This window comes from Stegostoma tigrinum, chromosome 1, assembly GCF_030684315.1.
Source record: "Stegostoma tigrinum isolate sSteTig4 chromosome 1, sSteTig4.hap1, whole genome shotgun sequence".
NCBI lineage: Eukaryota > Metazoa > Chordata > Chondrichthyes > Orectolobiformes > Stegostomatidae > Stegostoma > Stegostoma tigrinum.
In genome coordinates, this window is record NC_081354.1 from 158,554,035 (window position 1) to 158,580,921 (window position 26,887).

The 26,887-nt window shown below is 41.0% G+C and overlaps 1 protein-coding gene across 2 annotated transcripts in view; it reads left to right on the forward strand.

Annotated features, from left to right (window-relative positions):
• Positions 1 to 26,887, forward strand: part of myo5b (myosin VB) — a 270,346-nt gene that overhangs the window by 104,745 nt on the left and 138,714 nt on the right. For both annotated transcript variants that reach the window (XM_048526919.2, XM_048526929.2), the window contains exons 6-9: positions 603 to 746; positions 5,186 to 5,267; positions 21,663 to 21,770; positions 23,822 to 23,931. In XM_048526919.2, coding sequence (XP_048382876.2) covers positions 603 to 746; positions 5,186 to 5,267; positions 21,663 to 21,770; positions 23,822 to 23,931 — 444 coding nt within the window. The remainder of the gene's footprint in view (positions 1 to 602; positions 747 to 5,185; positions 5,268 to 21,662; positions 21,771 to 23,821; positions 23,932 to 26,887) is intronic.

Consider the following 26,887-nt stretch of genomic DNA (forward strand, 5'->3'; position numbering starts at 1 on the left):
TTTTTTACATTGGTGATGTCATCAAATTACCTAAGCAACTATCACATTTGTCATAGATTCATAAACTACTTATCCGTATAACTGAAACTGTCCAGCTTCTGCCTAGCTCTCTAATCGCCTCTAATCCTGCAACTCTCTGACGTATCAACACTTGTCTAATTCAGGTCTCTTGTGAATTCCTAACCATAATTGCTCACCATTTGTGGCCCTGTCTTCAGTTGTTCCAGCCCAAGCTCTGGAATTCCATTCCTGTACCTCACTTTTCTCCTTTTAAGATACTATTTAAAAACTATCTTTTGGCCACTTGACCTATAGCCTCCTGATGCGGTGCATTAATTTATAGCACTACTCTGAAGGATCTTTTTCAATGCTCCCTTTATATTTAAAGGCATTACAATAATAGTGATCCTGGTGATTATTGTTCCCCTGATTGTGATATTGGATAATAAAATGGGTTTGCCTGCTAAAAAATTAACTTGTAGCTCCCCTGCTCTTGTTGCAACACTATTGATTCTGTAGAATGCTGAGCTTCTTTACACATCTAGGTTCATGTGTCATTTACCAGGTTTTAATAATTTCACATTTTCTTTCTTCTCAAACAGGCCATTGGTAATGCTAAAACAACAAGGAATGATAACAGCAGCCGCTTTGGAAAATATATCCAAATTGGTTTTGACCGACAATATTACATAATTGGTGCCAATATGCGAACTTATCTGTTAGAAAAGTCAAGAGTGGTTTTCCAGGTTCGTACCTACAACATCTGCAGTAGAATTTATTAGGTCATACACACAACAACAAATCAACTTTAAAGTATTCTATATAAGGTGCAATGGAGTACAACAACTCTAAAATGTCACTTTTTCACTGAAGATTCAAACCAGACAGGAAGATACAAGAAGAAATGCTGACTTTCACCTCATCTTGTGGGGTCAGGGATTGATCAGCTGAACTCCAAAATGGCTGCCATCCTTTGCTGCTGGGTTTTGTTGGCATAATTGACAACATTCAAGCATATTACTTTTCACTCAATACTCACGTGATGTATTGATGCTATCAATTTGATTTGCAGATTTTTACACATCACGTGTTGAATTGTCATCCATATTCCCAAAAAGAGAATTTATTTTAAATTCGTGAATAAAATATCTGAATTTCCTCATTTATTATCCTAAACTCTGTTTTACCAATGTCCTGCGTAACTGTGTTACGCTGTCCAGTTAGTTTCCCTCTACTTTGTGTCACTCTTTTATTATTCTGCATATTTGTCTGCTTTCTGTTGCATCGATGTCTTGAGGAAGAACGTAACGTTAGATAGGATTGAGCCACACTGATCTGAGAGATAGAGATAATATATAGAGATAATAAAATAGAGATAATCATGACTTCTCTCTTGGTGAAAAATTGAAGTGATTTCCAAAATTATGAAACTGACTGTTTTCCATCTTCTGCAAAAGTAGAATATTACACTTATGTTCGATTATTTGAAGTGATTATTATAATTTTTACTCTGTCTAGCAATAGTTTTAGTAAAGCATCCTTCATCATCTGTACCAATTTACTGTACAACTGTTTATTCTGCTTGGCTTACCTGATGGATTTGAATTTAACAAGTCTAATTATTGGTCTGAAATGATTGTGGTTCTATTGATAAGATTATGGACTGATGGGTTTTTTGTGAGAATTGTTCCGAAGAATTAGTTTTCTACTGATAGAAGTTGTCTAACTACAGTGGAATCATGTGGGGCCGCAAAACAGTAAAGCATGGAATCACAGAATAGAATCCCGACAGTGTAGAAGCAGTCCATTCAGCCCAACAGCATAGAACTGCCCCTCCAAAGAGCATTCCACCCAGACTCTCTTCCCCCATCCTTACATTTCCATTGTCTAATCTCCCTAACCTAAATATCCCTACGGGCAATTTAGCATGGCCAATCCACCTACCCTGCACGTCTTTGGACTGTGGGAGGAAACCCATGCAGACACAGGGAGATTGTGTGCAAACTCTGCAGACTGTTGTCTGAGGCTGGAATGGAACCCAGGTCCCTGGTGCTGTGAGGCAGCAGTGCTAACCACTGAGCCACCGTGCCACCCCAGAAGAATTCTACTGTGTGGACACAGGCCCGTCAGCCCAACAAATCCACACTGACCTTTGGGGCATCCCACCCAGACCCAGACACGCCCCCCTATAACCCACTTAAGCTACACCTCCCTGAACATTATGGGCAATTTAGCATGGCCAATCCGCCTAGCCTGCACATCTTTGGACTGTGGGAGGAAACTGGAGCACCCGGAGGAAACCCACGCGGACACGGGGAGAATGAGCAAACTCCACACAGACAGTTGCCCAAGGCTGGAATTGAACCCTGGTCCCCAGTGCTGTGAGGCATCAGTGCTGACAACTGACCCACCGTGGAATATGGGTGTATGTTCAAAATCTCTTGGGGAATTTTCAAATGCAGCTGTATCATTTGGAAATTGGAGGCCACACCTTTTGGTCTTTATACTGGAGGAAGGATACTCTTGCTTTGGAGGCAATACAATGAAGGTTTACTAGATTATTTCCTGGGTTGTAAGGGTAATCCTATGAGCTGACTAAATCAGACCTTGCTGCCTGGAATTGTATAGAACATGGAAAATATGAGCAGGAGTAGGCCATTCAGTTCTGTGCCATTTATTATGATCACAGTTGATTATTCAACTCAAAAGCCCATAACTATGAGAAGTAAGTTCCCTGAAACATGCACGTTATGAGGGTCGTTATATAGTAGACATGAAGTTGTTTTCCTCTGACTAGGGAATCCAGAAACACCAAGGTAAAGCCTCGAGAGGGAGGTGGTATAATCATATAAAACTGAGATGAGGAATTAATTCACTGAAAATATTGTGTTTTTGTTTGGAATTCCATACATAAGAGGGCAATTCATGTTCCATTGCTGATTATATTTATTGCTGTGGTAGATGGAATTTTGCTGTCATGGGCAATCAAGATATGAAGAGCAGGCAGAAAAGTAATTTGAGACAAAAGATTAGCCCTGATTGCACTGAATGGCAGAACAGCCTGGTAAGGCTGTGTGCTTCTGCTCTTATTTGTCATGTAGACGAAAGGAGGAGGAAAGAGTACTAGAAAAAGAAATGGACACTGAGTCAGTCAGACCTCGACTTGACTTTCTATGGCTGCTCTTCCCTCGCAAAACTAGATTCAGTGGTGTTCAAGGGGAAAATTCTCTGCTGGTTGGAGTCATACCTGGCACATAGGAAGTTGGTTGTGGTTGATGACCAGTTCCAGGACATTGCTGCGAGAATTGCTAAAGGCGATAGACTTCTACCAGATCTAGACCGTCATTCAGAGGCCTTCTGGGTCATCAGCAGCAGAATTGTACTCCAATACAGCCCGTCTAAAAGGCACTATTCAGGAACATAACGATATACTGCCAACTTCCCTTAATGTGTGCAGTACTGACAACGCTCGAGGAACTTGACACCAAACAAGATAAAATAACCTGCTTGATTGGCACCACAGTCTCAGATATTCATTCCCTCCACCACTGATGTGCAGGAATAGCAGCAATAGGTACTGCAGAAATTCACAAAAGCTTTTTTAGGCAGTATTTTCAAACCTATGATCACAACCATGAAGAAGCATAACAGCAGCAGATACATGGAATTTGGAAATATATCACCATTCCTTCAGTGTCGCTGGGTAAAAGTCTGAGAATTCCCTCCCTCCTTAAGGTCATTGTCAGTCTACTTACAGTGCATGGACTGCAGCTGTTCAAGAAGGCAGGTCCACCACCACCTTCTCAAAGGCAACTGGGAGAGACAACAATGCTGGCCAGCCAGTGCTGCCCGTGTTCCATGAGTGAATTTAAAACAAACAAGGGAACGTTACTGCCTGCAGATTTACTCCTGGCCAGTGATCTTTTTGATTTGGTAATGTATCACCTTTCCCTGCTGTGGCTGGATCGCAATCCTGGAATTCACTATAGCATTAACACCACCACCAGGCGATTAGGAGTGGTTGATGGAGCTTGCACAACCAATGAAGCTCTAAACCCTTGAATGATTTTACAAATGAAGTCTCTTCATCATTAGTTGGAGGGCAATATGTACTTGGATTTAAAATACAAAAGATAGCTACCAAATGTGCATTATCGATCAATCTGTTTACATAACATTTCTGGTTAATTTTCAACACTTGATATTTAATTACTTACAATCACTTTGCAGTTTCATATACATTTAGCATCACAAATGAAACAATTAAATAGTATCTACTGCAGTCATATTCTGTTTTATTTTTAAAAATTGCTTTCAAGAGGACAGTAGTTCAGCAAATGCTGTAAAACAATTTTGAGTTTAAGTAGACCTCAAATTCAACAATGATGGGAACTGCAGATGCTGGAGAAGCCAAGATAACAAAGTGTGGAGCTGGATGAACACAGCAGGCCAAGCAGCGTCTCAGGAGCACAAAAGCTGACGTTTCGGGCCTAGAACCTTCATCAGAATTCAACAAGACTGCTTTTAAAATGTGAAGCATTAATGAAAAGAAAGGTGAACGTTCTGCAGAGATAGTAGGCACTGCAGATGCTGGAGAATCTGAGATAACAAGGTGTAGAGCTGGATGAACACAGCCTGCCAAGCAGCATCCTTAAGGGTCTAGGCCCAAAGTGTCAGCTTTTCTGCTCCTCTGATGCTGCTTGGCCTGCTGTGAACATCATGCAAACTGGTTATAAAGTGCAATTGTGCTCCAGTACCATGGAGTGAGAGGTGCAGATCAACTGAAGTTTCAACACTGTCAGGACTCTGTGGAGAATGAATCAAAAGCCTCTTCTTTTTTTAATAGGAGTAGAAAGAATTTTGGAAGGACAACTTGTCTTACCTGTCAGCTGGATAATTCTAAACTAGTTTGTATGTTGCATATTGACATCTGGAATGGGTCACAGATCTCCTCTGTAAAACAAGAAAGAAGAGGCCAGCTGTGGTGCAGTGATTAATGCCCCTACCCCTGGACCGGGAGGCCCAGGTTCAAGTGCCACCTGCTGCAGAGTTGTGTAATAACATCTCTGAACAGGTTGACGAGAAAAGAAGGTAAGGTAGGAATCAAGTACGGGAAGAAGAGAAATTTGTATTGAAGTAAACTTCACTAAGAGAAAAACATTTTTGCCTTTTTGTCTTTGTTTAGGCAGAAGATGAGCGTAACTACCATATCTTCTACCAATTGTGTGCTTCGGCCAATCGACCTGATTTCAAAGAACTGAACCTAAGTAAGTTTGTTCATCTAACTATTTTGAAACCAAAATAAAATGATTCAATTTCCTCCTTTGCCTTATCTATGAATTCACTGTCAGAAAAGCACTGTTTTGGAAATGTTCCCACAATCATATTGGTGTTAGAAAAGTCAAAATGTTAAAAGAGGCAATATACATTTGCCTGCTGGTGATTCATTTGTGTGACCAGCTTAATTTTGCCTCTCTTGTTTGTACTGAGTAAAATGAAAGACTTTTAAATCGGCAATGCACAGGACATGCTGACATTCTAAGTGCTCTGTCACTACCTAATGAATTCCTTTTGAAAAGCTGTCATTGTCATTATGCAGCAAGGTCGCATAAAATGCAGTTTGGACTTTTTGGTGTTTTTAGCTGAGGGGGTAGCATCAACAGGGTATCCACAGGGTTTTCTGCACTTTTTCAAGTAGCGCAGCAAAAGCTTTCTACGTCAACTTTACAGACACCGTGGACCACCTTTGTTTAAAAAGAGACCTGGAGGAATTCGAGTACAAATTTTAAAGATGACAAAATAGGCCAAGAAGGAAATTAATAAAATGTGGAACCCAGGGCTTTTGATTAAAAACATAGTGGATAAAAGCCAAGAAATAATGCAAATCCTGGATTAACTGGCTTGACTCCAGTTATCATCATAATGTATCAAAGATTTTGTTACATTTATTTATTTAACAAACCTAAAGCGTACAATGAGTTCTTGAATTTGGCCTTAAATGGTGAGGAGCAGAGTTCCTTAATTGAATGAATACATTTAAGTATTTCAAATTTTTTAAAAATTAATTCTTAATCCTGTGCTTCACAGTTTTTAAAATGATATGTGGTTCATATTTGAATTATTCTCCTGGTAAAATGTTAACAGTATGAGTAAGTTTAGAAAATCAGTATGAGTAAGTTTTAGTAGAAAAATCAATGCGTGAAAAATAGAAGCAAACTGTATTTTCTAGCCAGTCTGAAATATTCTTCTCTAGCCCTGTGTAAACTTCTGTCTGACAGTAATGCAATCTGTATCATTCTTCAGCGTATAAAAAACACTGGTGACATTCAAGCTGCTATAACAGTTGGACACACGAGACTATAAACGTGAACGCTGCATGTCACTGCTTAAGTAGTGCATCTCAATTTGCAGACTGGAGTGAAAGTGAAAAATATTTGGAATCAGTTTCTCCAATATGATTGTTAATGTTTTATGATTGCTTGATTTATGTCTGATTTATGCACTTGGTATCTGATAAATGCAGAAAATACTTAGAGGGGCTTTCGTGAAATAGGGAAGCATTTGCAAATTAACAAGGTTTGCCAACAAGATGAAGTAAACTTGATTTCAAAAATTTGATCTCAGCAATGCAATTAAGAGCAGTCACTGTAATGAACATGGCATATGTCTCATCACAAATTAGTGTGCTCTCATTAACTTGGGTACCTTTTAGTGCTTTGCAATGCAGATTATTTTCTAGAAGGTCTGAGGATATTTACAAGGCTAGTCTGCTTGTTATGCAATGGAATGCAACGTGTTTCAGAATTTTGATTTGGTGATTACAAGGATTAAACTCCTTGAAGGTTAACTGGCTACTGAAAAAATGTTACTATACTAATCATCCATTGGCTTGATGGCATTTAAAATCAATTAATTTATAAATCTGGAATAAAAATCTAGTGTTAACAAAGACTGTGAAGCCATCGTTGATTGTTGTTTTCAACAATTTTTTTCACTAGTGTCCTTTTATAGGAAGGACACTAATCTTTTTAAATTTTCTAATTACCCTGTTCAGAGACATTATTACACACCTCCAGATGGAATGTGAATATAGGCCCCCTAGTCCAGTGGTAGGAATGCTAACACTGTGCTACAAGAGCCCTAATCTATCATGCTTACTTTGTCCAGCCTATGTGACTCCAGACCTATAGCAATGTAGGTGACTACTACCTGCCCTCTGAAATGAACAAGCAAACCTTCCGTGTCAGGGACAGTTATTATGGACTACACATTGGCTTTGTTGATGATGGTAGATGGAAGAATGGATATCTCTTTCTTAAAAAAAAAACCCTAAAAATGAGATGCCGACCCGAAGCTACTACAAAAGTACAAGCTAAGCTGTAGAAGCTGTATGTGATAAACAGGCTAAGTGGTTATGTAGCCATTAGATCAGATCATGTACTGCAATTCTGCCAGATCCAGTTGTGAATGGTGCTGGACAGTTAAACAACCAACTTGAGGTGGACTCTGACAAAACTCTCCATTATCGGTGATCGGAGAAACTCGGATAGCGGTTTAAGAAGGCAATTGACCGATTTCTCGAACAATAAGAATGAGCCTTAAATGCTGGCTAAGCTCCCGTGAAACGCTGCCCTATGAACAAATGAATACAAAAGGAACCATAAAAAGGGTAATGTGAAAATAAAAGCTCTCTGCGATGGGTATGACATGCTAGCTTGGGTGAAAGATTGCTTCATTAGCACAAAAAAAAATCCATAATTAAGTCCTTGTGCAATTGGCAGGGTGTGATGAATGAAGACCTAAAAGGGTCTGTCATGGAGCTTAAACCTTTTACAATTTGTATCAATGATTTAGCTGGGGGCAGATGCATTTTGGAAGATCCAATTCAAGTGTGAACTAAACAGTAAATGGAAAAGCCCTGGGGAAAATTGATGCACAGAGATCTCTGGGTGTTCAGATCCATTGTTCCCTGAAGGTGGCGACGCAGGTTGATAAAGTGGTCAAGAAGGCATGCTTTCGTTCATCAGACAGGGTATTGAGTACAAGAGTTGGCAGGTCATGTTACAGTTGTATAGTACTTTGGTTCGATCACCATTTGGAATACTGCGTATAGTTCTGGTGGCCACATTACCCAAAGGATGTGGATGCTTTGGAGAGGGTGCAGAGGAGGTTCACCTGGATGTTGCCTGGTATGGAGTGTGCTAGCTATGAAGTGAATTGAGGTCTACAAAATCGTGAGGGTTATAGACAGGGTGAATAGCAAGAAGCTTTTTCCCAGAGTGGGGGCTCCGTTACTAGGGGTCACGACTTCAAGGTGAGAGGGGAAAAGTTTGAGGGAGATATTGCGTTGTAAGTTCTTTACGCAGAGGGTGGTAGGTGCCTGGAATGCGTTGCCAGTGGAGGTGGTAGAGGCGGGCACGATAGCATCATTTATGGTGTATAAAGACAGATACATGAATGGGCAGGGAGCGGAGGGGTACAGATCCTTGGAAAATAGGTGACAAGTCCAGATAGAGGATCTGGATCGGCGCAGGCTTGGAGGGCCGAAGGATCTGTTCCTGTGCTGTAATTTTCTTTGTTCTTTGGTTGTGAAGGCATTGTTGCTAAATTTACAGAGACTACTAAGGCAGTTATGAGCGTATGTTGTGAAGAAAACGAGTTTGCAGATGGATGTAGATATACTGAGTGAGGGGGCAAAAATCGAGCAAATGAGTACAATGGGAACATGTGAAACAGTTCCCATGTCCTCTAATTGTATATACTAACTTCCCATGAGAACTTATCGGAAATCTTCTGAAGATCCACATATACCACATCCCCTCTTGCCCCATTGTTCATCTACAAGGAATATCCCCAAAAATCTTCAAGTCTTTTAAACATGTTTTCCCTTTCATAAGCCCATGTTGGCTCTGCCCAGTTTTGCACATCTTTTCTAAATGTTTAATCCTTGTATCCTTTATATAGGGGATTCCAATATTCACTCTGCTGCTGACATCTCATGTTATCCACACACCCTCATCGAAACCCTACAGTATGGAAGCAGATCATTTGGCCCATTGAGTCTACACTGGCCCTCCAAAGAGCGTCTCACCTAGACCTATCCCTCAACCCTGTCCCTGTGACCCTGCATTTCCAATGGCCAATTCACCTAGCCTGCACATCCTTGGACTGCAGGAGGAAACTGGAGCATCCAGAGGAAGCCCATGGGAAAATGTGCATACTCCACACGGGCGAGGATGGAATCGAACCCAGGTCACTGCTGTGAGGCAGCAATGCTAACCGCTGAACCTCCTTGCTACCCCAAAATCCTTAAATAACAAGGTAACATTTGGCACCTTCGAGTCAGGAAGCCTTTTAGTAGGAGTCTTTCCAGAATCTATAGAATTACGAAAGATGTAAAATAAAAACAGTGTTGGAGAAACTCAGCAGGTCTGGCGGCATCTGTGGAGAGAGAAACAGTTAGCATTTTGAAGAAGAGTCATCCGGAATGGTAACAAACTCTGTGGTCTAACTCATTCGCACTGACCAAACGTCCCAATCTGACCTAGTCCCATTTGCCAACATTTGGCCCTTATTCCCCTCAAACCTTCCTATTCATATACCCATCCGGATGCCTTTTAAATAGTGGAATTGTACCAGCCTCCACGACTTGCCCTGGCAGCTCATTCCAGACATGCACGACCGTCTGCATGAGTCGTTACCCCTCAGTCCTTTTTAAATCTTTCCCTCCTTACCTTAAACCTAACCCCTCTTTTGAACTGCCTCACTGTAGAAAAAAGTCCTTGGCTGTTTACTCTATCCATGTCCTTCATGATTTTATAAACCTGTATAAGGTCACCCCTTAGTCGTTAACAGTCTGGGGAAAATAGTCCATATCTATAGCTCATACAGTTCAGTCCCAACAACATGCTTTCGTTTTAGAATTATGAGAAATATTATATCTGTTATTTCTGTTGCTACTTCGTTTAACATTCTGGGTTGAAGCTTATCTGGTCCCAGAGATTTATCAAACCTTGGCAAATTTTACGAAGACTTTAAGCAGTTCAGTTACGCAAGTCATTTGGTTGCCCATTTTTCTGTGAGATTTTCTGAATTGTCTTCATGAGCACAAATGAAAAGGAATTTCTCTGCCATTTCCTTCGGCCCCATTGTAAATTCTCCTTCTCCAGCTGTAATGGGCTTAGATTCTCCTTGTGAATCTTTTTCCTTCTGCATACCAATTGAAGTTTTTATAGTCTACCTTTATGCCCATTGGCCTGAATTTATATCGCCTTTTCTCCCTTTCCTCATTAATTTCTTGTTCTTCCTTTTCAGCACTAACTTGCTCTCAATCCTCTGGTTTTGGAACCACTATTTCTGACACAGATTTAATGTTTTGGGGAGTGTGTGCAAGGGATTTGAGGAACTTGTTTTTACACACTGGTAATGTTTGCAATCTTGTCCTCCGAGGGTGATGGAGGGGGAATGATTCATGATTTCAAAAGGAAATTCGATAACCATTTAAGTGAAATGAATGTAGTATACTGCATCCACTATACCTGGTGTGGCTCCCTCTACATTGGGGAAACCAAGCGGAGGCTTGGGGACCGCTTTGCAGAACACCTCCGCTCGGTTTGCAATAAACAACTGCACCTCCCAGTTGCAAACCATTTCCACTCCCCCTCCCGTTCTTTAGATGACATGTCCATCATGGGCCTCCAACAGTGCCACACTGCCACCCGAAGGTTGCAGGAACAGCAACTCATATTCCACTTGGGAACCCTGCAGCCCAATGGTATCAATGTGGACTTCACCAGCTTCAAAATCTCCCCTTCCCCCACCACATCCCAAAACCAGCCCAGTTTGTCCCCTCCCCCCACTGCACCACACAACCAGCCCAGCTCTTCCCCTCCACCCACTGCATCCCAAAACCAGTCCAACCTGTCTCTGCCTCCCTAACCTGTTCTTCCTCTCACCCATCCCTTCCTCCACCCCAAGCCACACCTCCATCTCCTACCTACTAACCTCATCCCACCTCCTTGACCTGTCCGTCTTCCCTGGACTGACCTATCCCCTCCCTAACTCCCCACCTATACTCTCCTCTCCACCTAGCTTCTTTTCTTTCCATCTTCGGTCCGCCTCCCCCTCTCTCCCTATTTATTCCAGAACCCTCACCCCATCCCCCTCTCTGATGAAGGGTCTGGGCCCGAAACATCAGCTTTTGTGCTCCTGAGATGCTGCTTGGCCTGCTGTGTTCATCCAGCCTCACATTTCATTAAGTGAAATGAACGTTTGGATTGAAGGAGGAAATGGGACTGATTGAATTGGCCACGAAAGGATAGCATGGACTCAAAGCACCAAACAGGTTTTAATAATTATGATTCTGTCTCGAAAGTCTACAAATTTTCAGTGCATACTAGGACAGAAATGCTGTACGATAAGAAGCAAAAATATCATCAAAAGCTATTTGAACATTTTTGCCAAGTCATTAGAAACTGACAGCGTTTCTCTGCAAATCATTCAATTACCTTAATTTGAGTGGCTGTCTCACTGTAACATGCCAGACTTAGCGACCAAATGTATAAATTTGTTACTTGTTGATACAGTACTGTACTTTGACCAACTGCATGCCGTAATTTCCAGAAATTGCTGGCTTCAACACTGATACAATGAGAGTACCTCACAAGTTTTCTTTCTCGAATTTGATTCTAAAATCATTTTCATTATTGAATTTGAATAAATTGAATCCTTTGATTTGTATGCGTACTTTCTTGATTTTCCTTTCGTGTAATTCATTGGAATCCGTCCCTGTAGCAAATCATTTCGTTGGAAGATTTTTGCCAATCTACTTTGTAATGTACTAAAACCAATTTTATGTCAATTTCCAGTTTCTTCAAAGGAATTAAAGACCCTTTCCTGTGACATAAAGTTGCTAACTGTCCTTGAATGTTTTGCTTTGACCTCAAGATGTACAGAAATGAGCAACAATGTTTGGATGAATGCCCATGTTTATTTTTCTTGCTGAATGTGTGGGTGAACTGGATCCTTTGAAATGAGAAGTAGAACTTTTTAAAGGGCATCTCAGTGCTAGAAAGAGAGGTGGGAGAAGTAACAGATTCAACTAATGCCTATGTCATGTCATGAATGTCTCAGAAAAAGTTATTGGAATGATCAAACAACAACTGATGAATATAAATCGAAGAAAGAGCTACTGATCCGGAATGGCGATGAAACTTTTTTCTTTATTCATTCACGGGATGAGGGCATCACTAGCTAGGCTGCATTTATTGCCCAGTTAGGAGCCCATCTCATTGCTGTGGGCCTGGAGTTGCATGTAGGCCAGACCAGGTAAGGTTGGAAGTTTACCTACCTAAAGAACATTGGTGAACTAGATGGATTTTTCCTGACAGCCGACAAGGGATTCTCTGTCATCATTTAGATTTTTATTTCCAGATATTTATTGAATTCAAATTCCACCATCTGTCACAGTGGGAATCGAACATTATCTGGGTTTCTGGATTCACAGTCCAATGATAGTAGTGGTATTATTGCCTAACGGTCAGTGTTGGATACAGAAAGGTATGGAAACATTTTGAACAGGGCAAACTAAAATTGATTATAGATAGTTGGTAACTGACTTAGGAGGAGAAACTAAAAGAGGATAATTTATTCTCTTTTGAAAATGGTTTAAAGAGAAGGTAGTTCAGTTTCATAAAATGCAAGTACAGGGTAAAAAGTGGGAATGAGATGTAGAGGGATCATTCTTTTCAGTGTCATGTTCCTGTTGACTTCACATTCCACGCACCAATTCTCGGTCAGCAAATTGGTGAATAGTTTTATTATAGCCCTTCGAGGTTTATGAAAGTGCACCACAGTTGGTTTCCCTTTTAATTTTCCATTATTCTTCCTGTTAATTTTCTACCGGGACTCCCTCTTTCTCTGCACTTCCTTTGACAGCTCAGCCAAAATCAGTCAGTCAATCGTTCTCTCTTCTGTCCCAAATTGGATGCAACTAATATCGTAAGTGATTCTGTCTCTCTTGAAGTGCACTAATTTGTGGCAGTTATGGATTTCAGCCAAATGATATGCAGCTCAAGAGACTGTCTGTCTCATTTGAGACAATTTCCAAATTAATACTGTGGACAGATGTCTGCATTCTCTGATTGTAAATGAAAACTACATTGAAGATATTCTAATTAGCAATGCGCAACACATTTAATTATTAATTTAATCATATTCTGGGTTAATCCTTTGTGCTGAGCACTAAGTCTCAACCCATCAGTGCACTTCCAGCAGTTCATTCGCTTGTTGAGAATTTAAATTTCCAGCCTCTCTCTCCAAAGAATTTGCTGATCTCCTGCAGCATTTTCAAGAAGGTTCAGGAATCACATTAGGTAAGTGTAATCAGCAAAGATCTGAATCAATAGGATCAGAGAGCTTGGGCAAGAAGGCCCCTGTCATGTCATCGAGTCAGCCACTTCAATTCAGCGATAGTGGGTAGAAATTCACGTTCTTCAGTTTGGCAAATTAGAAGCTTGGTTTTTGGTTTTTGGGGGATGGGAGAGGGGTAAAGTTTTGAGTCAACCTTGCGGCTGTGGGCCTGGAGACACAAGTTGGCCACATCATCATGATCCCAAATAAACAAAGTAAATTCAAAATGAGCAATAATTTTTTTCTAATATTCAGATTTTAATAAAATCTTTGCTACTGTTGCAGTCTCATGTGGAAACTTAGTTGCGTAATACTTTACATATTCAACCAAGTGCATAGAATAAATTCTGATGTAATTTCAGGTTAGGACATGCTTCGTTTTTAAGAAGATATATTCACTCTTGGGATGTGGGCATTGCTGGCTGGCCTAGGTGGCCTTGAAAAAGTGAGTGGTGAGCTGTATTTTTGAACTGCTGCAGTCTACATGCCGTAGCTAGACCCACAATGATCTAAGGAAGGGAATTCTAGAATTTTGACCCAGTGACGGTAAAGGAAAAACAATATATTTCCAAGTCAGGACGGTGAGGATCTTTGCAGAGCAGTCATGTTCCCAAGTATCTGCTGCCCTTGTTCTTCAAGATGGAAGTGCTTGTTGTTTGTCTGAGGATCTTTTGGATTTCTGCATTGGATCAAACGTGCAGGCTATTACATGTGCCACTGAAAATCTTATGTTATTGTTGAGCCCAAAAGATCAATCCACAACAAATTATACAACCGGTTGAGAGATCTCGGTTGCTTTGCAAAACTCTTGTATGCTCTCTGCCCTAATACTTGTGACCTTTCCTGTTCCATGCGCGATGAGTAAAAAGCTCATCAATTGGAAGTAAGTTTTAACTACCTAATACCATACCTGTAACTTCAGAATAAAAGCATAAACAAAGAGTTGGTGACTGGGCAGATAAACCAGAGATATGACTTCCAAAAGTTTGTCATTACTGGCTCTTTAACATATTGTATATGGAAAGAACGTGTGTGTAAACAAAAGATGAGGATAAATTCAGGTTCTGCTGCAGTAACCTCTGCAGTGAATATCCTGCTTGTACCCACTTTCAAGACTTGAGTACAAAGGTTTTGAGCCCATTAAATGAGGTGTTTGAGATTCTTCATTGTAATTGGCCACCACGTTGTGATTGTTGACAGTGTCATTGAAAATGCTAGGCACAGAGAAGGGAGCTTTCCTATTTATATTCTATTACTTGTTCTTTGAGCTGATGCTCCTCTGCATTACTGAGGAAATGGTGAAGTGCCAGAGATGTGATATTTTGGGTGAACGCTTCAGTTGAGTCCCTGCCTGCTGCTTCAGGTAGATACAAAAAAACCCAAGTGAAGAGCAGGGGCAGTTATCCTGGCAACTTGGTCAGTGTCTTCTCCTTAATCCATACTGCTGATACCAAAAATCTGGTTATTACTGCATTGTTGTTTGTTGGAACTTGCTGTAAATGACCTGCCATGTCACCAACATTGTAGCAGTGAACACACTGAAAAGTGCTTTTATTTATTTGCATTTGGAAAAGAATGGACTTAGTGGGATTGTTGGGTGGCTTTATCTGGGGTTGTCTTGTCTCAAACTTGATTGAGGTTTTTGAGAAGAGATGATGATGATTGAGTATAGAGAAAAGGGTGTTGTGTACATGGACTTTACTAAAGCATTTGACATGGTCCCTCATGGTAGGTTGATCCAGAATATTGAGGCACATGTTCCACAGCGAGTTAGTAAGTTGGAGACAAAATTAGCTTGGCCATAGAAGACTGAGGATAATTATGGAGAGGTGCTTTTCTCACTGGAGCTCTGTGGCCACTAGTGTTCTTAAAGAAAGTGTTGGGACCTTCATTATTTTGAATGTATATGTGAATGATTTGGACGAAAATGTCGGTGGTCTGATTGGTAAGTTTGCAGGTGACACCAAAGTTAGTAGAGTTGTGAATAGTGAGGAAGTTTCAGGGGAGGCAATGGCCTTGTGGTATTATTGCTGGACTATTAATCCAGAGACTCAGATAATGTTCTGCGGGCCCAGGTTCTCATCCCACCACGGTAGATGGTGGAATTTGAATTCAGTAAATATCTGGAGTTGATAATCTAATGATGACCGTGAGCCCATTGTCAATTGTCAGAAAAACCCATTTGGTTCACTGATGCCCTTTAGGAAAGGAAACTCCTGTCTTTATCTGGTCTGGCCTACATGTGACTGCAGACCCACAGTAACGTGGTTGACTCTCAACTGCCCTCTAGGCAGTTGGGGACGGGCAATAAATGCTGCCGAGCTAGTGACGCCCTCATTCGATTAACGGACAAAGGATATTTATTCCTTTATTCATTAAAGGATACCGATCTGTTGGAAAGTTGGGCCGAGAAATGGCAGATGGTGTTTAATCCAGACAAGTGAAAGGAAATGCATTTTGGAGATCAAATGCAAGAAGTAAATAGCAGGACTCTTACGAGGATTAATATGCAGAGGGTTCTTTGGGTGCAGGTCCACAGCTCCCTGAAAGTGGATAGAGTGGTAAAGAAGCGTATAGCTTGTTTGCGCTCATTGAAAAGGTCAGTGTATAAAAGTTGGCAAGTCATGTTGCGGCTGTGTAAAACTCCACATTTAGAGTATTGTGTACAGTTATGGTCGCCACACGCTGTAGGACGCATGTGGAGGGTGCAAAGGAGGTTTACTAGGATGTTGCCTGGATTGGAGTGTATTAGCTATGAGGAGAGATTGGACAAATTTGTATAATTTTCGCTGAAACGTCAGAGGCTGAGGGGTAACTTGATAGAAGTGTATAAAATTATGAGGCATTGATAGGGTGGAAAGGTCAGAAACTGGGGCCATAGGTTTAAGGTGAGAGGAAGTAAGTTTAAAGGAGATGTGTGGGACATGTTTTTTTTACACAGAAGTTTACAGGTGCCTGGAATGTGCTGCCAGGGCATGTGGTAGACACAGATGGTAAGAACTGCTGATGTTGGAGTCAGAGATCACATGGAACTGGAGGAACACAGCAGACCAGGCAGCACAGGAGTAGGAAGGGTCCCAACCTAAACGTCACCTTTCCTACTCCTGTTATGCTGCCTGGCCTGCTGTGTTCCTCCAGCTCCACTCTGTTATCTCTATTTATAAGTGGTAAACTCTGATGCTTTAGTGACATTTTAAGAGGTATTTAGACAGACACATGTACAAGCAGGAAACAGAATAGGACTATGTGCAGGCAGATGGGTTTAGTTTAGAATGGCATCTTGGTTGGCATAGACATGATGGCCCAAAGGGCCTGTTCCTGTGTTCTACTATTCTGTGTACTTCATGAGCTGTAAAGCCAAGAAATCTGGGACATCTTATGGCCATAAAATTTAACTTGCAAATGCAAGTCTTCCTCTGAGTTATGAAGAGGGAAGAAATATTTTATTGATGTCTGTAACTGGAAATTTAAATGGTATTGATGCATAAATATTGACAGATTGAATGTAATTTTTGTCACTGCCAATTAACTGCCTGATGCAGATTGCTATTTATTTCACAATTTTATCCATTATCGAATCCAAGGTAGAGTATTGGCTCTCCACTTTGGCATGGAGTCAGATGCAATATTCAACCCACTTGCACCTCCAGTTTGAAATTTTCTCCCTTGTGTTTAGATCAATTAATAGGTTTGTCCCCCTCTATCACTTCTCTCTCATCCAACCCAACAACTGTACAAAAACAATGGCTGGGATCTTTGGAAGAAGCAATTGTTACAGGATTGCCACTCCAGTCAGAAATTCCTCTGACTCGACATTGCACCATAGTTCTTCTGGGCTTTTCCAAGTCTGGCTGTTCCAGAAATACGGAGCGCTTTGTCTTTCAGTGAACACTGAGTGGGAGCAAAGTCAGGGGAAACATATGGACCCTCTCCATGTGCTCACCAGCACCATGTGTTTCCTCACCCCACCCAATATGGCAGTAGCTGTTGTGTGGTAAGCATAAGTGACCAGTCTTTGAATGTGAATGAATAGTAAGTGTAAGAATGAATGGATGGATGGTGAGTTAAGTACATAGGTTGGCTGTGTGGCAGCCTTCTTTGATCGGATGAGTAGTCAGGTTCCTTGGTTTGAGTTAGGGCAGTAGTTAAGCTGGTGAAGTGAGGTCACGGTTAGGGCAGAGTGGTTTGCTGTGGTTGGGGTTTGCAGTTGGGTTACATCTGTGGGAAATAGTAAAGTCAAAGAGGAAGGAGGATATGTGTTTGTCTGAACCTTGAGTGCATTTGGCCAAGGGGTAGTTGGATGCTCACAGACTAGTTGGATTTGGTCATTAGCTTTGTCACGTGGTGGCGGTTAGTCCTGTTGGGTCAGATTGCTGAGTTATATGAGTGGAATGGGACTGTTCTAGTTATGTTGACTGTGAGTTGTGCATGGTGGAAGTGTAGTAGGTTCTGGTCAATGGGATAGGCAGGTGGAGCAGGGGTCTTGGTTGTGTTGTTGGTGTAGGGGTGTTAATGGTCATGTAGTAGCTGTGTCTGGGGTGGGGGAATTGTCAGGTGATGTGGAAGCAGTCAGGTAGTTGGGGAAGAGTGTTCAGGTTGGGAATGTAATCTTGATATCAGGGGTAATTGGGTGGTCGGGGGTGTGGGGTTGGTGGCCCTTGACGGTTGAGGTATGAGGAGATTAGGTCCAGAGAATAGTTTGCTTTCTGTATTGCCAGATTTGTTAATCCTCCTGTCTTTTTTTTCTGTGAGGAGTTGGCTCAGCAAGAGTGTAACTACTTCTGAGGAAGGGTCACCAGAACCGAAACATTAACTCTGTTTTCTCCTCCACAGATGCTGCCAGATCTTCTGAGCTTTTCCAGCAACTTTGTTTTTGTTGTTGAGAGTGAAACCACACATTGTTCTTCCTCTGATGAATTGAAGAAAATTAATATTTGATATGCTTGAATCTCAAAAGATCAGCTTGTAATCTTGGGTTACATCGTAGTTTTGAACTCCTGTTTGCCCCACAATTGTGTTGGCTGTGCGGGAAATATACTGCATTGTTCTCCAGGGGTCCCAATTCACATCCCTGCCATATAATGGCATGGATATGAATATATAGAGCATGTATTCAAAAATAACACCAACATTTGGAAGGTAGTAAACACTGAGACGTGTAACAACAGGAGCAACACAGACTCATTAAACAAGCAGACATGTGAAGGATGCAATCTAAAGCCGTGAAGTGATAAAATTTGATGAGAAGAATTAGAAACTGCAATTTTTTTTTAAATGTCTAATTCTGAAGAGGATTTAGAGACAGATCGCTGGGTGTGAACACGGAAGCCTTGGTACACAGCAAAAATAATGACCTTTTTTTGGGGGGGCGCGAAAAGAAACAAAGTCCATGTCTTTATAGACAGTAGCCTTTGGCTGAGTCTCCACTCCCAAAGATCTGTGCCTTGAGGTTTAAATATGCTTATTCTCACCAGCAGCATAACACCTTTTCCCACCATTGAACCCCCAATACCTCCCTACATTCAGATCCCACTGCCCCTAATGTCATGACCTCTTGGTTAGCCTAATGGAAATGTCTGCTATCAGGCTCACCACCATTTTCTCAAGGGTACATGAGAATTGGGTGATAACTTTTGGCCTTGCCATTGACCTTCACATTCCAATGACAAATATAAGCAAATGCTTCTGTCCTGAGGCCAGGCTTTCTGCTCGAAAGGCTGCTTGCCAGCAGAGCAGATGGTCTTGGTGCAGGGACTCCAGAGAGATAGAAAATTCCATTGCTCCATAAATAAATTCGGCATAACATTCGGGGAACCCACTTCATAATAGCTTTGTCCCACTCCTCCAGTATGCATAAATTTACTGCCAGTTAGAAATTCATGCTGTGGAGGTTTTGCTAAGCTAACGATTGGGTTTGTTCACCCTGGATCGGGATGGTGATCAAAATCATGAATGGCTTAAGTAGAAAACATAGGGGAAAAGCGATCCATTGGGTGTCCAGTATTGACTCGAGTCACGTGTTAGCCAGACCAAGCAATGATGACGAGGCAAATTTCTTCCCCACAGGAGATTAGTGAACCAAATGTCGATTTAAGATGATTGACAATGGTTACCATTAGGTAAGCTTTTAATCACAGATATGTATTAAATTTGAATTTTCCAATTTACCATGGTGGAATTTAGAACATAGAACATTACAGCACAGTACAGGCCCTTCGGCCCTCGATGTTGTGCCGACCTGTCATACCGATCTCAAGCCCATCTAACCTGCACTATTCCATGTACGTCCATATGCTTGTCCAATGACGACTTAAATGTACCTAAAGTTGGCGAATCTACTACCGTTGCCGGCAAAGCGTTCCATTCCCTTTCTACTCTCTGAGTAAAGAAACTACCTCTGACATCTGTCCTATATCCTTCACCCCTCAATTTAAAGCTATGCCCCCTCGTGCTCCCTGTCACCATCCTAGGAAAAAGGCTCTCCCTATCCACCCTATCTAACCCTCTGATTATTTTATATGTTTGAATTAAGTCACCTCTCAACCTTCTTCTCTCTCATGAAAACAACCTCAAGTCCCTCAGCCTTTCCTCGTAAGACCTTCCCTCCATACCAGGCAACATCCGAGTAAATCTCCTCTGAACCCTTTCCAAAGCTTCCACATCCTACTTATAATGTGGTGACCAGAACTGTACACAATACTCCAAGTGCGGCCGCACCAGAGTTTTGTACAGCTGCAGCATAACCTCTTGGTTCTGGAACTCGATCCCTCTATTAATAAAAGCTAAAACACTGTATGCCTTCTTAACAGCCCTGTCAACCGGGGTGGCAACTTTCAAGGATCTGTGTACATGGACACCGAGATCTCTCTGCTCATCTACACTACTAAGAATCTTACCATTAGCCCAGTACTTTGCATTCTGGTTACTCCTACCAAAGTGCATCACTTCACACTTGTCTGCATTAAACTCCATTTGCCACCTCTCAGCCCAGCTCTGCAGCTTACCTATGTCTCTCTGCAACCTACAGCATCCTTCATCACTCCACAACTCCACCGACCTTAGTGTCGTCCGCAAATTTACTAATTCCATATTCACAGAAGATTAGACTGGGGCTCTGGATCACCAGTCCAGTGATACTACTGCATCACCATTTCCCCATATGAGCAAACATGTTATGTGCAAATTGGTTGTTATGATCTGCAAAACACCGTCACCTGGACCCGAAACATTAACTTTTGATTTTTCTTTTCTTCCCAGATGCTGCTAGACCTGCTGAGCTTTTCCAGCAACTTTGTTTCTTTCCTGATTTACAGCATCTGCAATTCTTTCGGTTTTTACTGTCACAAGGGTGGTGAGTGGGTAGAATAATGCATTTCCAAAAGAAATTGGAGGGAATACTTGAGCAATTTTGAGCGCTTTGGATAGAACTAGGACTAGGCTGGATTAATTGATAACTGTTTGAAAGCTGGCAAAATACTTTGTACCATTATATTTTGTGCTTCAGTGTTCAACAGTTGCAGTGAGAATATGGATGTGGCGGGCATTAAACAGGTTTAGATGCAAATTATTTGTGTAGATTTAAGATTAATTGTTTTAACTGAGTAGTGTGAATCCACCTCAGCAAAGAATAACACCAGTTTCAGTACAAAAAGAGCAATGCTGTGACGTAACAACGAATATAATATGGGGAAGGGTAGGGGAAGACAGTGATTGCTTTTGTAGGGGAAGGCCAAAGGTTAATGTTGACGCATTGACACACCAGCCTGCTGTGGGATGATTCACTGTCCATTCCCAAATCTATCTTTTTTATTTAGGTGTATAGTTAGTGTTTTAATTACAAATTCTGATCTTTGGTAATTAATCAAAATTCATCAAAAACGGGTATCTAAATAAAAATGAAGTATGTAATCTTGATTGCAGTAAAACCATGCAATCTATGGATAGACTGCAATTTTCTTGAACAAATTAACTGAGATGGGTAACCATGTAATTTCTGTAGAATGTCAGAATGCTAATTTTCATATTGAATCATTTGTAAAATTGTATTAAAAGATCCCATCTCTCAAGACTTTTAATTCCATTTTAAGCATGCGGACTAATTAAGATGACTTTATTTTCTAGCAGTAAATTCTTACCTTGATGAAGTAATGACTGCAGCATTGCAACTTTATCTTCCAGAATTGAACAACAGTTTACACTGCTAACCCATTCATCTGTAATTATAAGTAACTGGAATTTTGTTGTTTTCTCAGGCAGCGCAGAAGACTATTTTTATGCCACACAGGGCGGTAACACAGAAATAGACGGAGTTAATGATGCTGAGGATTTTGAGAAGACATGGAATGCTTTCACATTACTTGGTGAGGTCAAAGTCTCGGATTTCAAAGATAAATTCAAATCCATTATGTATTTAGGAGTCTTGCATTCTCTAAAGTGGTGTCACTTTGAAAGTGTGTGTCGAAGGTTGGTACATAACAACTGACCCTAGTATTCTTAGGCTGACAAGAAAATATCTGGTGGAATTTCCACTCATAATTGCTGTCATAGGAGTCCTATTCATGCAAGCCCTTGTCTGACATTAACTCCATAATGGCTGCTCAAGGGAGGGTTTCTGATATCGAGGAACCAGACAAATGAAAATAGGAACATCTCCCCTTAACATTCAATTACATTATCTTGTGAAATTCCCCAATCTCAACATCCTGGCATTACTATTGATCAGAAACTGAACCAAACTAAGTGTGTAAGTACTGTGTGGGTACTAGACCTAGTCAGAGGCTGAGAATTCTGTAGTGAGTAACTCCTCTCCTATCTCAAAGCCTGTTCACAATCACCTAGCTATATGTCAGGATTGATGTGCAGTCCCATTTGGCCTACTCCTGCTCCTTAGTCAGGTGTTCTGAAGTAGAACATAGAACATTACAGCACAGTACAGGCCCTTCGGCCCTCTATGTTGTGCCGACCTGTCATACCCATCTGAAGCCCATCTAACCTACACTAATCCGTGTACATCCATATGCTTGTCCAATGACGACTTAAATGTGCCTAAAGTTGGTGAATCCACTACCGTTGCAGGCAAAGCATTCCATTCCCTTACTACTCTCTGAGTAAAGAAACTACCTCTGACATCTGTCCTATATCTTTCACCCCTCAATTTAAAGCTATGCTCCCTCGTGCTCGCCATCACCATCCTGGGAAGAAGGCTCTCTCAATCCACCCTATCTAACCCTCTGATTATTTTATATGTTTGAATTAAGTCACCTCTCAACCTTCTTCCCTCTAACAAAAACAGCCTGAAGTCCCTTAGCCTTTCCTTGTAAGACCTTCCTTCCATACCAGGCAACATCCGAGTAAATCTCCTCTGCACCCTTTCCAAAGCTTCCACATCCTCCTTATTATGCGGTGACCAGAACTGTACGCAATACCCCAAGTGCGGCCGCACCAGAGTTTTGTACAGCTGCAGCATAACCTCATGGTTCCGGAACTCGATCCCTCTGTTAATAAAAACTAAAACACTGTATGCCTTCTTAACAGCCCTGTCAACCTGGTTGGCAACTTTCAAGGATCTGTGTACATGGACACCGAGATCTCTCTGCTCATCTACACTACTAAGAATCTTACCATTAGCCCTGTACTTTGCCTTCTGGTTACTCCTACCAAAGTGCATCACTTCACACTTGTCCACATTAAACTCCATTTGCCACCTCTCAGCCCAGCTCTGCAGCTAATACTCGTTTACCTGGATTGGTGCAGCTCCAACAATGCTTGAAGCTTGAAACATGAACCATCCAGGACATAGCACACCACTTAATTGGCGCGCCATCTACTATCTTCAAAACTGCTCCACAACATCAACAGTGTCTACCATTTAAAAGATGTAAACCACCGCAACAACGCTGACAGCATCTTCCGAATTCATGGCAGCAGTTGTGTAGAAACACCACTTTCTGCAACCTCTCTTCTAATCTTCTGGATTTTGAAGTAAGTCACAGTTTATTCATTGTTGGGTCAGAATTCTGGCGCTCACTTCCCAGCAGCACTGTAGGCGTACCAAGACCAGGACTGCAGCAGCTCGCCACTACCAACTCCAGTGAAATTAGGAATGGGCAATAAAAATGCTGGCTCAGCCAGTGGCACCAACATCCCATTTAAAAAAAGTAATAACAATTTATTTCCTCCTTCCCCCTCCTTTTAATTTTTTTTCTAAGTTATAAGATTTGTCTCTTGTAGTTGCGTTTAAACATCTGTATGCATTTGGAATTGCCTGTGAAAATATCACTTATGAACAAAGTGGCCACCATTCTTGCCTTTTCGTTTGACTTTAGTTGTAGTAGAAATGAAATAACACTGTTGTTGCTGATCTTTGTACATATCAGACTGGAGCTGGCAATGATGCATTTCTTTTCTTCAGGTGTAAAGGATGCACACCAGATGAACATTTACAGAGTAATTGCTTCAATTCTGCACCTCGGAAATGTTGAAATAGTGTCAGAAAGAGATGTCGACACTTGTGGTATTGCTGTAAGTCTCATGCAGAGCATTTACTGTAAATAAAACCCACTCTGTTAATTTGGTTTGCAGCTGTGCAACAGACATTAATATTTCATGTGTAAATCTAACAGTGAACAGAAAGGCTTTGTGGCATAATTGTGATCTACTCTCAGGAGCAAATAATGTGCAATGAGACCAAGTTTCACTCACTTACATTCCCCAAAGCCTGAACTTTTACAAGCACTGAACTAAATGTCAAAATTTTCCCCGTTGTCACATTGTTTTGGAGATGCATGTAGAGGGGAAGAGGCAGTCAATGTGTGGAGTACAACGGTGGGTTCTATTTACTTTTTTTGGGTTTTAAAGTAATGAGCACCTGCCTTTACATTGGGGATGAAGGTGCTTTGTATGTGGGATGAACTGCCTGAGGAAGTGGTAGATGCTGATACAGTTAGAACATTTAAAAAAAAACATTTGAACAGGTACATAAGAGGCAAATGTTTGGAGGATATGGGCCAAACACAGACAAATGGGACTCGTTTAATGTGGGGAAACCTGGTTGGAATGGACTGAAGGATCTGTTTCTGTGCTGTATGACTCTCTGACAGGAATCAAGCCTCAAAGATTATGATCATTACCTTAAATATGTAAGGATTTGAAGAAGTCAAGTGGCTTTTAGCATTCAGTCAGAGCTTTACAGCAGCCATTGCTGCCTCTGTGTCTCAAAACCTTGGCATGGAACTCAACATGTTGGGAAGCCTTTCATTAGGTTACAGCTTTAAATTGTCTCCTTGCTGTGTGCCTTTTTCTCTTATAATGCAGGGTAAATTTAACAAAATGCAAGTATGCAATGGCTGCCTCAGCCTATTTAAATACAGCCAGTGGTTGAGAAATGTCCAACTGTGTGGCTAATTAGTTCTTTTAACCTGAAACCCCCTACTAAATATGATCATGTTTCAGTAGTTTGATGTATAAAGCCTTTGCAACATGGAAATATCACACTGTTAAATTGCAAGTTGACTCTTCACTGCATGGATATGTATGCAATGTTGTGAAAGAGTCGTTTTCATTTTGTCTGAGTGCGATGGAAGTGCTTATCACTTGCCTTCCCTATCAAGCTTGTTGTTGATACTTCCTGCCTTTGTCCGTGATAACTTGGATTCAGTACAAATAACCAAAAGCATCTCTTAGAAATATCATGTCATCTGTCACAGCGTTATGAAAAGACAAGTTGAAATGAAATTAATTGGTCTTGCCAACTTCCCCATGGGTTCCTGTCAAGTGTCTACCCTTGAAATGAACCGTGTTTTGAACATTTTCTGTCAAAGTACATCACCCAGGGGAATGAAAGTAGCTTTTGAAATGTGAACAATTTAACTATATGCATATTTGCAATCCAGACAGCAGTTCTGCAGACCACCTTTACTAGACAAATAGTGACCTCATATCATGGTGCTTGTCTTTGCACCTTTGCTTCGCCTGAACAACAAGCCATTTCTAAAGGAACCTATAAAATTCAGTTTAACTGTGATCTGTTCGGTCAATACCTTTTTTTCATTTACCACCTCAAATAGGTTTTATTTGTGCAACATTGTTGATATGGATCTTTTGAGATTGACATAAGTAATTTAATCAGCATTATTTTTCAAATGCTCTTTTTTGGTCTTCCACTCCACTCCTTTGTAGATTAAAATTGCACTTTGAGGTGAGTTTGGAATATTAAACAGGCTGTCTTTTTGAATAAGAATACATTAAGATGTACATCTCTGAACTGTATAATTGACCTGAAGTCAAATGATGCTGAATTTCTATTTTGGTTTTAGTTCAAATTCATTTGTGAGAAAATTTGTGATCAAAGTTTTAACCTAGGAATAAATGGTGCATAGATTTTTTTTAAGCCTTTGCATTTGATTGCAAACTCTGTACCTTTGTTCCAGCAGATAGCTCTCTTCAGTTATTTACAGCAAACTTGATGAATGTTTCTGGAAAATTGCCTAAGTGGTAAAATAAACATACAAAAGAATATTTGTACTAAATGTAGCAATATGTTTTTGTAAAGAGATTTTAAAAAAAAGTGAGGATGATTTGATATGCAAGATAATTTTGAGTGCAAAAATTTATTTGGGAGTAAGAACGGGAAAGAATCTGAGTTGTTACAACATAGAAAGAGCCCATTCAGCCCATCTGGTCTGCACCAGCTTTCCATCTGAGCATCTAACCCAGTGTCGTTTACTTGCTTCCTTCCTCAGTCTGCACATTCATCCTTTTTCAAAATGAAATTCATAGCCAACGGAAAACTGTTGGAGAGCATGTGTGAGCAGAGTGAATTGTGGATTCAGATAATTCCTTAAATGTATGAGTGAACCATGCAAATATAAACATTTGCAGAACAATCCTTTTCATATATAATGCTAGTCTCTGCACTAGATGCATTCAAAACTAAACTTATTGCTCCACTTTGACCTTGTATAATTCAGTATCTGGTTCTAATTCAAACGACAATGCAGTTTTCCTCCACAGTTGCCTTGGTCTTGACTGCATTCTGTGCTCTCCATTTGTGGCCTTGTCTGGGGGAGGCAATGGACTCGTAGTAATAACACTAGCCTATTAATCCAGAAACTTGGCTAATGTTCTGGGGGTCCTGGGTTCTAATGCCGCCATGGCAGATGGTAGAATTAGAATTCAGTAAAAGAAAATCTGGAATTGAGAATTTGCTGATGACCACAAAATCATTGCTGATTGACAGGAAAGACCCATCTGGCTCACTCACGTTCTTCAGGGAAGGACATTTGCCGTTCTCACCCGGTCTGGCCTACGTGTGACTCCAGAGCTACAGCAATAGGCGTGATTCCCAACTGCCCTCTGAAATGTCAGTCAGCTCAAGGTCAGCTAGGGACAGGCAATAAATGCCAGCAATGCCCATGTCTACCGGTGAATTTAAAAAAAACTTGTTTGCTTGGCTTTGATATCCCCGCGCTAAAGTAAT